General features: G+C 34.7%; 1 protein-coding gene across 1 annotated transcript; it reads left to right on the forward strand.

Moving 5' to 3' along the window:
* Positions 1–3,584: 3,584 nt before the first annotated feature.
* Positions 3,585–9,641, forward strand: LOC118742092 (protein spaetzle 3-like). The gene is made up of 2 exons (XM_036474056.1): positions 3,585–4,019; positions 8,323–9,641. The coding sequence occupies exon 2, from the start codon at positions 8,526–8,528 to the stop codon at positions 9,639–9,641; it is 1,116 nt and encodes a 371-aa protein (XP_036329949.1). The 5' UTR covers positions 3,585–4,019; positions 8,323–8,525.
* Positions 9,642–16,816: the final 7,175 nt, after the last annotated feature.

A 16,816-nucleotide genomic window follows, 5' to 3' on the forward strand; every position in this document is an offset into this window, starting at 1 on the left:
CAGGAAGAATTTTATACAAAACACTCAAACAAGTTTCTACTAGCACTAAGATACTCGTAAAAAAATGTAGTACTTCTATAATTAACAGTTTTGTGGTGTCATATGTGGTGCCCCTTAACGGGAATAAGTTGCAAAAAAATTAGTTATTTGGCAAATTCAATCGCCTTACATTATTTTTGGTACGCACGTCGTCGAATTAGTTTTTCTGCGTCACCCGAAATTGGCTTGCGTGCGTTTTCATTTGATTTCATTGAGCGAAACGTCCAATCAGAACAAAAATTGGAACCTGAGTTAGCTTCATATGCAAATCGTTCAATTTTGACAGTAAATTGGCGGCGTGCGTGAATATTTGGTTGGCCTATAAGAACCTGTTATTTATGTGGCTTCTAGATTTAGCAAATATTTTCTAGGCTGAGGTATACGGTATTAACCTGCAGATATAACATTGCGTTGATCTGGCATCGCACGTCATAAATTGCTTAGACTTATTACAGATTTCACAAGATACGGGGCCTTGGAATGTTAAGTATGTGGCTAGAATGTCACTTAACCACAACCTCCCTCCCTTAAGTAGCGCTGCTCTCTGTGGGGCCAGAATGACGTTTCTAGAAAAGGATTCTTTTGAGGTTTTAACCCGTTGTATTTACTTGAGATCCCTGAAGGGCACAGTGTGAATATTACCGATTTGAATGTTATCTATTACTATCTTTTTCTACAAAATTTAAAGCACTCACTGTTTTTTGCGGTGTTGTAAGCACTCGAGGACACAACTCGCTAATCAACCAATCAAGGAGTCAGGAAATGTTGAAAAAAATTTTATCTCGCGACAACTAATTTCATCCACACTTTCTGTCCCAAGTCTCAAGTAGATATACACAGGTTTTTCTGAAAAATAGAGGGGTCCTTTATAGATTTTGCGAAAAAGGTAGTTAGTTTCCCACAGATTTTACTTTAGTTTTAATAAATAGTTTTCAAATTTATTTTTATTTGGCTTTACCAGCAGTAAACACTTTGAGAAAAAGCGCAAGCGGCACGCAAGTCTTCGTCGGTTAATTTATTTTAACTAGTGTTCGCCCAGCGGTTGAAATTCAACCTTTTAAAATAAGGGGAGCTGAGGTGGGCTGAGTTGAGCCGGGTTGAGTTAATTGAACTGAATTGAGGTGAAATGCGTTGAACAACATAGCAGAATATAACATAAAATAACATAACAACACCACATAACACAACTCAACACAAAACAACACAACATAACATAACATAAGATAACATAACATAATATGACTTAGCACGGTATAACATAACATAGCATAACATAACATTACATAACATTACATAACACAACATAACATAACATAACACAACATAACATAACATAACACAACATAACATAACAGAACATAACACGACATAACATGACATAACATGACATAACATAACATAACATAAGATAGCATAACATAGCATAACATAACATTACATAACATTACATAACACAACATAACATACCATAACACAACATAACATAACATAACATAACACAACATAACATAACATAAAATAACTTAACATGTCATTCTTCAATTGTATCTCTTTCTTTTTCTGTCTTTGTCTCTACCTTTATCTACATATATTATTTTCTATATCTTTATCTTTTAATTTTTATATTTATCATTTCCTTAACTTTTAACCAGATCTTTATCTTCATTCTTTTCTCCATCTACATATTCACCCACATCTTTGCGATTACATATGTATACTATGAAGAATTTAAATTTACCTTTCTCTTTGTCTTCATGTTTCGGTTTCTCTTACTTCTGTTAATCTTTGCTTTATCCTTTCTTCTTCTCCATACTCAACTCCATACCTTCTTCCTCGTTTGAGTCTAATCTGTTCATGTACATACATACATACATACATCTTATTCCTAAACTGCTGCTTAGCACGTTTCTGTAATTCAGTATCAATATAAAAGCATACATTTAGGAGGCATTTCCGCCCCAACCATGTACATGTATGGCATTGGTATTGGTGTGACTTTTGAATTGATTTTTTCGCTCTATTTTAAACTAATTTGAAATTTGAAAAAATTGCCTGCACATCAGCATCAAAATACCTTTCTAATGATATATAATTGTTTATACCTTAGAAGTATAGTTTAGCCGTAAAAGGGGTGTAAAGGAAACATGATTGCCTATTTATATAATGATGATTTATTTCATATCTTTTGTAACCATTGGATCCGTTTTGAGTCCTTTACACTCCTCATTTTGTCCAATATAAGGCCTCATAATCAGAACCAGAGTAGAGAGAGATAATCAGAATCAAGCACACAACTAACATTATAATAAACCATGTAATCAAACCCTATACCAGTAGGCATCCCTTTACAGGGTGATAATTTGAGCCACGGAACCCAGCCAGCCCCTCGCGAAAATATAAACAATAAATTCCCTCGCCTAAGCAGTCTTCGCTTAGCAAGCGTTGCCGTTGACAATAATTTTCAATAAATAAAAATTACTTTATCGCCACTACAAAGAGCGCATATAAGAGCACATACAAAGCGAAAGAGAATTTTCCCGAAGAGTACGAAAACACAAACTGAAATGCAGACAAAATTCAATGCTCGCAGCGGCACAGGAGAGCAAACTGAAATTGAAATTAAAATCGAACTGTTGAAAAAATCACTTTTGCTTTCGGTATGGCGTCTTTATATGTTGTTGTTGTTGTTCTTGTACTACTTTGCATACTTTGTTAAATTGTTATTACGTGCTATTGACTTTGGCAATGTTTATTTGCAGATGATTGCTTTTTATTACCATTGCCGCATTCAAAACGATTGCTTTGTGGTCAAATAGAGAGCGTTTTGTATTTAAGTATTTACATTAGGGTGGTCCTTAAAAAAATCAAATGAATGATCGGTAATACTATGATCACAGATATCACATATAAATTTTGGTGCCGATTAAAGACGCTTAAGGCGTGTCGAACCGGAGGTTCGGATTCTTCCATAGAGACTCAAAAAATTAAAATGAAGTTTTTTTTTATCTAATACCCAAAATCCACACTACTAGAGTCCAAGATATCACATGTAAATTTTGGTCCCGATTGCAGTCGGCTAAGACGTTTTCGTGGGGTAATCTAAACTTTGCCCTCTGGGCGCAACGCCTCAACCGTCTCCAATCGGCACCAAAATTTATATGTGATATCTTTGACTAGAGTAGCATCGACGTAGGGATTGAGGCATAGGAAATCTGATGTAAAAATTTGCTTTCTACATTTAAGAACCACCCTAATGTGCATATATAAATAAATAGAGGCTGGCAAGTACTGAGCGGCGCCGATATTCGCTAATGGAAGTGTGCTTGCTGCTTTTAAATATATGTCCATACATATTTCATATGAAAATTACTGTTTTTCAGCAGCGCTCATGGCTTGCTTCTCCACTGAGCGCACCTCAGCTCAGCGGGAGTATTTCGCATTCGTTTTTTTTTTACTTACTTTCAATATTTTCTTTACTCCCCATTCACTGAGGTGTTTTTATAAGTCTATATCTCCGACTGTTTCATTACAGTTTTCGTGCTGTCGTTAGTGGCTTAAAGTGTTAACGGGTTAACGCAGGCAAACAGCTTTGTCAGTCGTTTGCGATTACTCGCCGTTAACGGTCGGTCCGACGCTTGGTGCTTAACTTAGAGAAGAAGAAAACAAAAAAACACTCAACATAATCGTTTCGGCATTGATTGATTTGCGTACAGCTTCGAAAAAAAAATATTGAAAAATAAGCAAAAATTTGAAATCACAATTTTTTAACGCTGAAGAACGCACACGTGCATGCCTGTGTGTATGTTTTTTCCGTACTTTGCATATTTTTGTTCGAGGGCGCGCAAATTTGTAGCGAACGTGTGTGTGTTTGTACTTAGCATTTATGCCGTCGTGGATTGATTGTTTGTTGAAATAATTAGAATTTTTGCGGCTAAGTGCGAGTTGCTGAGAATACTCGGCAGACGCTGTTAACGCTGACGGTTGGTTAATTTTATTGCGTATGCAAGTGGATGCTGATAAAAAACTAAGCAAAACGTATTTAAAGTGCGTGGAGAATAAATGAAAAATAAATAAATAAAATAAAATTTAACTAGAAGTAAAAAGCAAAACATAAAAGCGTACACATACTTATGTACTTAAAAAATAATACAAGCTTTAACAAAATTCTTAATTAATAAACAAAAATAATTGCCAAAAGCACTATCTGCGAATAAAGTAGTAATTAATTTACCTCATTGAAAACAGCAAATATTAAAAATATAAATGTACACCCAAATTCAGAAAAAAACAAATAGGTTTGGAATGTTTTTTGCTTAAAAAAAAAATTTGTGAAAATGCCACTTTATAAAGCTTTCAAAATCTATTTAATTTTTTTTTTATAATTATAAATTTAAGTACTTCATAATAGTTAAAAATGTTAAGACAAAACAAAAACCTTCTGACTCAAATAATTTTTCTGTGCTTGCATTTTATGAGCCCAAAAATATTTTTTTCATGGTGATTATTATTAGAAACGATTATTCTATTCATAATGCCTTAGGTGCTGACTCGGGTTCGCTGCTTAAGTCTTTCGAACATGGCACGGTATGCATAATAGTCAAAATTAACTTTTCGAGTGACCTAGTATGGGTCGTAACTCTGGCCGAATAATCCACGAAACAGCAGAAATATTTAAAAATTTTCGAAAACCCAAAATTCACAAAAAAATTTTATATGTGAATCATGAAATGGTTTTAAAGTGGAGAATTTTTTCTAAAATAAACTTGCAAAGAATATTAAAGATATTGGGAAAGTATTCTAAATAAAATATGTAGGAACTTCCAATTTATTTTTATGCATATAATTTTTTTTACTTCAACATACTCTTTTCAATTCAGCAATTTCTTTCAAAATAACGCTTTGTTTCTAATAGAACTGCATATCATAAATAAAAATTAATGCAAAGTTTATGATGAAAATTTTTAAAAAGGATACAAATGAGATTTTTTTTTATTATTTCTAGCCAATAACTTTCAATTGGAAAGATTTTTATCCTTTAATTCTCAATCGAATCGACAGTTGGGTAACGAATGACCTTATTTCGCCGGAATGGCGCCGGGTGTATGCACAAATTCACGCCGTCACTATCTAGCGGGAAAGAGTTATACAGCGTACGTCTCTTGTCCGTATATCAAACAAAAATTTACAATAATAATCACTAAATACTAGTAGAGAAAACTTGCACCATAAAATTTGTTCAAAAATGCCGAGGTAATTGTCGAATTCGAGTGGCAGTTTGAGATTTTTTTGTTTTAATTTCCCATTTTTATTGTATATACTTTTGTTAACTCATTATTTTTTTACAAACTTCAAACTATATTTTTTTTTTTTTTGATCCATTGGTCACGGTGCGTCTGAAGCAAGATTAAATGAAAGGTTGCCGGACATTGGAAAATCTTGCCAATTTTAAAAGTATATTGTCTCTAGTTTCTAAAAATTCAAAAATGATAAACCTACATACAGGGCTTTTCGAGAAAAGTATCTTAAACAATTTTTATTTCAATTTCTTTAAATTTTAGAATTTTAATTTTTGCATTATATTGTATATACATTAAGGTGGTTCAAAAAAAAAGGATAGTCGAAATTTTGATGCTCTCACATCCTAATTTTTTATTCTGAAATTTAAAAATATTTAGAGGTCGCTCAAAGCGTTTAAAGTTTTCCAAGTATTTTAAATGAAAAAAAACGATTTTTCGTCGAAGTAGTAAAAAATTCTTGTAAATCAATATTTTTTATCGGAAAACTCTGTTTCTAACCAATTATTTATTTATTTATGTATTTTGTAATATTAACTATTTTTATAGGTTCCCCAAGACCCAAAAAATGCCAAGGAGGACCCATAAAAAATCGTTACTATACAAAAATGGTTAAATAAATAATCGGATATTTTTATCACACATTCACCAACGGTGTGTTCTCGTGTTTCCTCGTCCATCTCATAGAAACAACAGACGCTCGTGCCTGAAAGATTAATTTTACAGAGGTCAACAATGTCCCGTGAGGTACGCAGTGAGAGTTCGAAGGTCCTCCCTGCCTAGATTTATGAGGTTTTTTATAAGCTTTTATTTAACTTGGTCATCCCGCGGAAATCGCGAAAATTTCTAATCGATTTTAAACTAACTAAAGTTAGTGACTTGAAATTTTCAGCATAGTTCCAATCACGATGACAATGCAATTTAAAATATATATGAATTCCTTATACGGTCCAGGGGTCTTGATTCAAAGGCGGTCAAAAAATAGTAAGATTTATGACTAACAGAGCGTAATTTGCCAAAGAACGTAAAACCACTATAAAATTGTTAAAGCTGCCGGCGGTAGTGTAGCAAAGCTAGTTGTAGAAAATTCTAGATATCAACCTAGTCTAGATATGAATCTCGTGAAGCTTTTTTAAAAACGAAGTAAATTAGTACAAATTGTTAGTAATTTTCATTCGAGTTTGAATAACTCCTTTCACGAAATGGCTTTTAGTAACTTTAACGAGACCTTAACTTATTTTATTTTATTCATTTTAGTGCAGTTTTGACAAAATTTTCTTGCTAAAAAATCTATTGTTACACTACTTTATTTTATTCCTTTGATTGTACGTGATAAATAAAAACTTGTTTTCAAAAAATATTTCTTTTACATTTTTCTTTGAATCTTCTTATGATGGACAGATGAACTGCTTAGCTTGAATTTACCCTGGACCTTCACCCCTATGGAATTATTTGTCCAAACACTTGTTTATGATCTCTTTTGAGTGTGCTTTGGTGAACCCGCAAAAGGGTTTCGGGCCATGGAATATAGCGGTAGCTCCGTGTTTTGCTAGGCGGGCCGCCTATTTACCTCATGTCCCTGCACTCAGCCAGTAATACAGTGTTCTTGATTTCAAGAGCATTTAGGGCAGTCGTTCAATAGTTTTGATGTTGTTGTGTGGTACTTCAACGCTACCACATGGTTGTTCCTTTATGTTGACTTCTCAGACGACTTGATCCAAGATTTTCTCCACGCCCTTTGGATGAAGGCTTCTGCTCAGGTTTACCTGCCTTCGGTAAAAATAAGACCGTGACCTCTGTACATATACTGGGAATACCATAGTAAAAATATAAAAAAGGGATACAAATTTATGAGTTTTTGGATTAAATATTTACAAAACTGCAAACTCAAAATATTTCTGTAAAATCTAATAAAAAAGCTCGAAGTTTTTGCTTGCAGGTGAAGCTAATATAAGCGTGTTAAAAAAAAATGCACTGAAATTTCAGTAGCAGATTTGAGCAGCTGAGTTTTATTTTATTCAATAGCTAATACTTTTCTTAGTAACCTCCAATAGGTTTAAAGGCAGCATTCGACAGAGTATTATTACTGTTTCATTTGGCAACTAAAGTTTTGTAAAAAAAAAAACAAAAAAATATCCTTATATTTCTTTTTATAAAAAATTTCTGTTACGTGTTGATACCATAGGTTTTGTTTAATTTCCTTTACTCAATGTACTTTTACATTTTTATAACTTTTTTAGAGGATCCCTTTAACCAACTAACTAAATAATGAAAAAGCTCTATCTAGAAACTTTTATTTCCGAATTTTGGCCACACTTTTGGATATCGGCCGTACTGTGCGATGGGACAAACGAACGTCGTTTTTTGCCACAAGTGCTGATGATTTTCTCAAAATATCGATTTTGCATAAATTCAAACTAAAGTAATCCACAAAATATGTGTCTATAAAGAGTTGAATAACGACTATCGATTAAAAATATACTTTAAATTATTATCATTTTTGCAACGAGGAAAATATAATTCATAAATGCTAGCCATAGAAGACATCCAAACCTGTTAATATTCAAATAATTACCAGTGATTTGAATAACTTTTTTGGGCACTAGTGGCACTTATGAAGCGCTAAAAACTGGACCCTTTTGTTTTTTTTTAACTCATTACATTCATAAATTTCAGGCTTGAACGTGCGTGTTTCAAAAATACAAAAACAAAAAATACATTTTAAGCATAGATGCGCATAAAGTAAAAGAGTTGAATAAAAAAATGTCTGAAACTTAAATTTGTAAAAGAAAAAAAAGGCAATGTTTAATTTATGAGAGCTTAGCATTTCATAAAAACGTCATCTAACAAAAATTCAAAATTAAAATTTGCTAAATTTTTAGTACGTCAGCAAAATAAAGCTCTCCAAAGTCGCCGAAAATTTATTAAAATAACAACAAAACATCCGCTATTTGTTCATATGCAACTTTCTTTTAAATTTTCAATTCAGAATCAAATCGCAATTAAGTTAATCAAAAACAACTCGAGCAAATTTAAATAAAAAATAAACGTTCGTTTAACTGACAGCAGCACGCTTTGCTAAAGGAATTCCAATTAAATATCGCTCGCGTGAAAAAATGCCGTTCCGCGTCGCTTGCTGACAAAGCGCAACCATTCGAAAACCAGTTAAAAACCCAGTGACTAACACAACAAATGGCGCTAACGAACTTTTCGCTGCCCTTTGGTGCTTTAGTGCAACCAGTGCCAACGTGGGGTACCACACTGCCGCCCCTCCATCCCGCTCATCAGCTGGCCGCTAATACCAACAATTTACTCTACTCGCCGGCCGATCATCAACAGCAACAGGGTGACGATGCGCCGCCGCCACCTGAGTCAGACTTCTACAAAAATAATCCATATGCGCCACCACAGCTGCATCAGCAGCAACAACAACAACAACAGCAGTCCATACGTCAATCATATCAATACAATAGCAATAATAACAATAATAATAATAATAATAGTAATCGGCTGAAAGGCGGCAACACCTACTTACCGCCTATACCGCCACCCGGCGCGCGTAATACACAATTTAATAACCAAAAACAACAACAGCAACACCATCAACAGCATTATAGTCATTTCAGCATAAATCAACAGCAGCAACAACAGCAACAGCAGCATCATCAACTACAACAGCAGCAACAAATTAATGGCAACAATGTCGCCTTCAAGGCAGCCACTTCCGCATCGTCTGCTGCCGCTGCCGCCTCCTCCTCCTCGGCGGCAGCTTCTTCGACTAGAACCTACGGTGAAGGTTCGTATAATCGTTTTGGGCCTGGAGGCGCAGCAACACCACAACAACAACAGCAGCAACAACAACGTCATCAACAGCAACAACAACAACAAAAGCAATATTATAATTGCTACACTCACAGCACTTCGTCATTTGCCGCTCAATCGCAGTCAAAGACTCAAACGCAGACTAGCCAACAGAGTTTTGGTAACATCGCGCCAGATACCGAAGCTCCACCAGCACCTCTACCACAACCGGCTGCGGTTTATGGTGCAGCCGCCGCGCCCTCGGTCAGAACGGATGGTGACTTGAGTGGCGGCGATGAGGGCGTAGCAGCGACAGGTGGTAATAGTGGCGATGATGGCGGGGCTGACAACGATGCATTTCCTCATCGTCCACCTGGCTTTACGCGCGTTCAGGCCGGCCAGGGCTCACGCACACAGGTGCATGCTGTACTGGACTACGATGCGGAGGAGAGCGAGGAGGAGGAATACTACGATGAAGGCGATAAGGGTGAGTACTTGAATAAATGAAGACTAAGTCTTAAGAATACACTTAAAACGCTCTTTGATAATAACTCCTAAATGACTACGAGTAATGCCAGGCCATTAATTTTATATCACTCTAAAATGAGCACTTGGGGAACATCTTATTGATAAAAAACTGTACTTAAAACTTTTTCTTAATGATGTGGTTGCTAGTTCCAGAGGTGCAATGCTGCCGAAGCTGACCTTTAGTAACCTCCACATTTATCCTGAAATATCCGTTTTTCGAGCCATAAGGTTATCGCCAATCCACTCGTCCAGCTCCGAGATGGAGGCACACTCAGGGTACGATGGGTCTATTTCCATATTTGATATTTCTCACATTTACCATCTTTCGAAGAGTTTAACTAATTCATCGTTCTCATGAAGCATACGTAGTCCTAAATACTGTACTGTAATGCCGAAGAATCCTCTTCAATGGCCGACAGTGGCACATCTGCTACGATTCACTTCTATTTGCTTCTTCGTTAAAGTTATTTATCGGCCAGATTTTGTTTTTGTGACCTGATACCCAACTTATTTGAAGTATGTTTGCACTATATGACTAATGTGATCAACTATTTCATAGCTGAAAGAAGTACAGCTTAGGTTGGGTTAGGCTAAAGTGGTTGCCCCAGAAAACAGACCCACTTGGACGGTTAAGAGATTGGCATTTGTGCCACCATGAAAACACTAAACGGAGAACCTTAATTTAGTCGGTAAAACAACGCGTCCCGATTACCGAATTTCTAATGCGGCTAATTTCGATTCCTCAGAGCTCAGTGTTAGTTAAGAAGTGCTGGCCAAAATGCTTCCTGATGCTGAGATGATTCCACCTCGTCTTCCTCTGACAGCTGATACAAAGGGATCAGTTGAAATTCCTAGTATTACCGCACAATAGCCTCTCAGAACCCCCATCACCAGCCTTTGACAAGTAATGTGGTATCTGGCACCTTTAAGGGGTAACGATGGTCACTCGTGTCTTGCGCTTCAAAAAGTATTTTTAAATGATCTGTAAAAATATTTTCTGCGGCAGAGAAACGTCTTCTATTCCGGAAGAATTTTCCGACAGAATAAACCTCCACCAACCCTGTATCCATATTTTTATCCGTCCGTGAAGAAGTTTACCGCTTTCTTCTTCTTAGAGTGCTTGCTTTGGAAGTATGAGAAGGAGACAAAAAGTATGTGTATTTAGGTATTTCGACTTTTCAGTAACAGATGGAGCAATATTTATAAAAGGCAAAGGGGAATATGTAGATAAAGAATATGATAAACATGAAAGTAAAAACAAAGATAAATATAAAGGAAAATATGAGGATGAAGATACCGATAAAAGTAAAGATGAAGATACAAGAAGAAAGATGAAAATAAAGGTAATTAGAGAGAAAAGGATATAGACAGAGACTCAATCTGTGAACTATTTCGGGATTTTAGAGATTTTCGGAATTCTCGGGACTTATCGATACAATAATCGATATTTTAGTCGATTTTGTTGTCGATTTTTTTATAGATTTATCGATATTTGTATAGATTTTGCTATCGATATTATTATCGCTTTTGTTATCGATATTCTTTTCTTAGTATGTGCTTGCATTTTTGACTTGGAACTGCTCTTAACCATATCACGTATTCTACGTTTAAATTTAGCGGCTATGTCACCGATACAGCCTGTAGACCAAGACGAAGTCGCTGGACTGTTCCTTTTTCGGACATTTCACTAACGCGACTGCATTGAGGTATCATACTGACTGAACGAAGGTCAATATTCTCTAAGTAAAAACTTCTTTAAACATGGCTAAAAATTTATATACATACCCGTATACAACACAATTTTAAACACACCGTAAAAAATTGCAGAGTGTGCGAAGATCTGATTCACCAAACTGCACGTCCACATGGGTAGACACATATCTAAATAAATTAGCTTAAAAACTCGGAAGTAAAGTTGTTTGACATCTTTGCAAATCGAACCGCCAATCCTCGCATTTATGTACTGCGAATGAATAGAGCCCAAAACGTAGACAACAAAAGTTAAATACATATATTAATGCTAACTTACTGCACTACGTAGACAATGGCATACATATATTGTACATAGTATATACATATGTATGTATGCATGCCTAAGAGTATTTTTTTAGTAAGTCTACTAAAAACAAAGATACATAAATAAAGATAAATATTTGTTGAAATGCAAGCTTTTGTTGCTTTTGCTAAACACTTTTTTTTTTTGTTTTTTTTTTGGTACGAGTTATGTATTAAGTGACGATTGTTCGGGTGAGCACATGCAATACTTTTTTATTGTTCTTGCTTTTGTTTTATTTAGCTATTTTTTCTTTTTAATTCTTTGCAATTTTTCTTTTTGTTTGTTGTTGCTGTTTTTTCTATGCTAATATTATGGCTGTTCGTGTGCTCTTTGTGATAAATGACAAACGCGTAAACGACTTTTGTTGTTATTTACTTTTCGAACTTAAACGACTTAGATGAATAGTTGAATGGGTAGTAGAATCAAATTGATATTATCATACCAGTTCTACAAAAAAGTGGTTTATGCTAGTGCTTACCTAAATACTTAGCCCAGTGGGCATTTGAAGGATGCATTATTTAGTTTTGCCGCGTGTCTTTGGGTAAAAAAGTTAAGTCATGGCCCATTGCTGCAAGGTAATTTTGAAAAAAAAAAAATATATGAAAGTGTTTGGCCGAGCTTCTCCTCCAATTTGTGGCGTACGTCTTGATGGTATTGCACAAATGGCGGAACTTACATTTTTACGCCGCACACAGGTCGGATTCACTAAACTAGCGGGACAAAATGTAAAAATCAAAGTCATGCGAATTAGGTCAAAATGGCATGGCTTACTTCTTAATACAATAGATAACTGTGATTCATATTTTGTTCTTTGATGTCTTTCAATAATAAAAAAAAATATTAAGCTTATAAGTTGGCTAGTCGATGCAAGTCAATTAGATGTACCAGAAAAACGGTTTTTTTCGTGCTATTTGATTAGCTATTAAAAGTGTAACAGTGCGTCTATTACAAAATTTTCATGTCATGAAGAGAAGTGATTATCGGTAATAGAAAAATTCTTTCATAAATTCTTAAATTTGGTAAATAACTTTTTTATAGCTCCGCAAATTCAACGTGAAAAGTTGAACTTGAAATTATTTTAATTGCATTTTCAAATAAAAGAAAAATTAAATAGTTTCGCTGAGTTCCGACTAGAAAACTGAAAAAACTAATTCTGTGAACTATAAATACATATACTCTTTTTGCGCGGTTTTGCGGTTGCTCCAATATCGCGGCAACAACCGCAAAAACCCACGAGTAAAAAGTTTCGAGCGAATTCAATCAATTTTGAAAAATTTGTCAGCCATATTGGATCAGCCATTTTTAATTAAAAATTCATGGTCAGATTCATAATCCACGACCCCAGAAACCCCCTAGTAACAAGTTTTGAACAAATTCAATAAATTTTGAAAAATTTGTGCGTCACATTGGAGCCGCCATATTCGATTTTTGAAACCTGACTGAAGATTTGTAGTCAGTGGACACATAAAGTAGTGGATACGAAGTGGTGTGCAAATCCATAAACGCGACCCTGTTTAAATACTTTTGACGCGGTAGGTTCTCTATTTAGACCATTGTGCGCCGCCTGCGAACGGAAAAAGAATTTTATTTAATTTTTTGCAGAAATGCACGCGGGGGTTTGCCATTACCTGTCGACGTTATACCCTTTTTTTCTAATTTGAGATGCTGTAAGGATCAGGGACTGAATCCAGGTTCTACGGAGTGGTAGCACGCACGTCTAACCACTTAGCCACAGCGGTAATTAGTAGCCTCAAAAAAAACTATAGTTAGATTACTGAAATGCGGCTTTGAAGCTCCGGAAGATGATAATTTGGTCTGATTTGAGTGGGGGATAAGGGCAGCCAGCTTTTGGGCGGTCTCTAGCCATTTAAGATTTTTATGAATTCCCACTTTCCAGTTAGCACTAATCAAAGTAAATTTAATAGCAAATCGGACTAATGTCCAGACAAAAGGATAGTAAGCTAGATTTTCTGCAGGCTTGGGAGCAGAGTACTCAAAGTACAGAATCTGGGAACCACCTGAGGCATTCTTAAGGAAGGCATACTATCTTCTCTCCACTGGCTCTTTGAGTTCCTGCTGCTTATCACACTTGGAAAAGGGCAGTTGGGAAACTTGTGGAACACTCTAGATAAAGGGAAAGACAATAAAATAAGTGCTAGAATAGAAAGGTGGCCTCGTGCGCTGAAGAAAGAGGTCCAAACATTGTCGATAAGCTAAATTTAGTTTCGCCATCAAGTTTTTCTGGGCTCTGCAGAAGCATGCAGCTCTGGGCGTGAAGATAACAAGCAAATATGGACGCGACATTTTAACGAGTTTTGGCTATTTTGCTTTTGTTTATTTAATTTTTATCCTTTTTTATAAAAGTATAGATAATTAGCCAACAAAAACCACGTAAGTCAAAAGTTCAAACTTTGTATAGGATTTATAAAAATTAGGCGACTTTCATCAAATGTACATCAAAATTTCAAACTTTGTAGCTTTAAAGATATTCCAAAAATTATTAAAAAAAACTAAGTTCAATGCAGAATAACAATATGAGTACCAAATGAAAAAGAAAATTCTGTAGATTAGATTTTAGAAAAATTTAAATTGTTTGGTTCACATGCCACTTTAATAAATTTTATTTTTTATAGCTTAAAAAGCTAGAAGGACGAAATTCGAGGATGTTGTCGATTTATATTAGTTCTTAGCATATAATTTTTTCAAAATTAAATATTGGAAAATTTTATATATTTTTGAAGGATAAAATTTTAAAAGCACATTTTTAATATCTATCTTTCCTTATGTACAAAAAAATGTAATCTACTTTAATTCTACAGAATTTTCTCCTTAATTTAATACGCAGTACGCAGTTTTCCTATATTGCATTGCATTTTACAAACCCTGGCGGCGGAGAGAAAAACTAAAAAGTAGTCTCACTGTATTTGGGCTATGGTTTCGCGACTGTATTAATTCTTTTTGTGTAAAATTTATTGTCGCACGGTGTAACAAAGTGCAAGTTGGAAGTAGCTAGGACCTTGATTTTTGGAATTTTTTTACTGACATTATTGGGCACTTTCTTCCATGTGTATATACAAAAAAAAAACTATCGAAAACACTTTATGTGGAAGAAACTGCTTAACACTGGCAGCAAAAACAACTACCAAAAATCAACGGTAGGTTCTAGCTGCTTCCAACTTGCACCACATTTTACTAAAATTTAATGGACTACAAAACTACATACCAGAATTTTGTCTAAAAATTCTGATTACAAATTCGATATTTTGATGAAGCTTTTTGTCATAATTTTTTTAAAACGCTTGAAAGTGAAAAAATTTGTTAAAATGTCGTGTCGCTATTTATTTTCCCACCACTGTACTTTCAAACTTGCTCAAAAAACTTTCTGAGTATTACACATGCATGCATATCAATTTTTGCATATATCGCTAGCTAAGAGTGCAAAGTTGCTAAGTCCAATTAATTTAATTTTACAGGAGAAGAAAAAACTTCTTATAGGCATTTCCTTTAGTCTTTCGAAAATCTTTGAATATAACTTTTTGCATGCCATAAGCAAAGCAAAACTCTACACGAATCTGAAAGATTTCGTCCTTATTATTTTGGTTTTTCGGATTTTCGGTGCCTCTTTTGGACTCTCATTGAATATAAAGGAGAAAAAAATAAAACAAGTACCCCACTATTTTTCGAAACGATGCACTTTTAATATTGTTTGCTTCCTATATTAAAATATGACTTTTCATAAAAAGTGGACTTAGCATATTTTCACTCTCAGCAAACGATATACATATGTATATTTTTTTGAGTTCTTGTAGTGAGTCAAAAGTTTTCCTTTGACTAACTATTTGTTTCCTTCTAATACATCTCATCTACAAAGCCTCTTTTAGCTGACTATCACCGAGCAAATTATGCAAATTGATTCTTTATATCTCATCTCTGTTGCTCTATCTTAAACGAAGATAGTCTCTATAAAAACTTAATTTTCTTCACATACATAGGTAAACGTGTGTGTCAACTTACGCAGCTTGTGACAGCATATTATTTAGTTTACCACAAACGACCTTGCCATTTACTTTTATAGGCCTTTAACCTTGCAAAGCTGTGTTGGAAGATATCATCAACCTTTTTATTGGGTTAGTTATTTTATGTTATTGTTATTGTTGTGATGCTGCTGTGATGTGTTTTCTGTTGTTTTTCTTACTGACATTGATTTGTTTTATTGCATTCTTCTTTGGTATGAGTATTGGCATCGGTATCGGCATCGGCATCGGCTTTCAGCCAGCTGCTTCTGACGTAATTAACACTTCTTCTTTGTGCCTGTGTGTGTGTGTCGTTTTATCGATTGTCGATTTACCAATCGATACTTGATTGGTTGCTTCGTTGTGACTGGTGGGTTGATTGCCTGCTAGTAAATATATAGTTTCGTATATAATTGCTAGACTTGGCCCCTTTTCAATGGCACCAAATGGCTGACTTCACCGACTGACTCGCTAAATCTGATTCTGCTTCTTTGTCAATTATGTTCCACTTGTCCATCTCGCCTTATTTAATGCAAGCTTATGCAAATTTATATGTATTTTATATTATGAGCTTGTATGTATATTAATACACACATATTTACATTATCTAAAATGTACAATAGTTGTCTTTGTAACGGGTTTTAATTAAACTGGTGCCGCTTGTGGTTGAGACCATAGTCAATGGAGTGTTTCTGAACTATTTCCAATTGATTACCGCTTAAGTTTTCATCTAATTTAAACCTGTTTTCTATGTTTCTCTATGTAAGTAAGTATGTATTTCTAGGTGGAGTACTTCATTCTACATAAATTTCATATACAGACATACATAAATAGCTATGTTGTAGAAAAAATAGGAAAAAATAGCCTAACTAAGCACTATATCAGTTGTTTTAGTAAATATGTATGTACATTAAGGCGTGTCACGAAAAAAAGTTTATGTCGAGAAAAAATTTTGACTGTAAATTTTTTTTTATGCATCCACTAAAAACAGCTAAATCGCTTTTTTTTTGCTATAACTTTCTTATTGGCTATCCAATTTTTTAAATTTTTATGACACCGAAAAGGCCTCGCTCAGGACTAAAATT

Source organism: Rhagoletis pomonella, unplaced genomic scaffold (genome assembly GCF_013731165.1).
Source record: "Rhagoletis pomonella isolate Grant_MI unplaced genomic scaffold, Rhpom_1.0 Rhpom_scaffold_00006, whole genome shotgun sequence".
NCBI classification, from domain to species: domain Eukaryota; kingdom Metazoa; phylum Arthropoda; class Insecta; order Diptera; family Tephritidae; genus Rhagoletis; species Rhagoletis pomonella.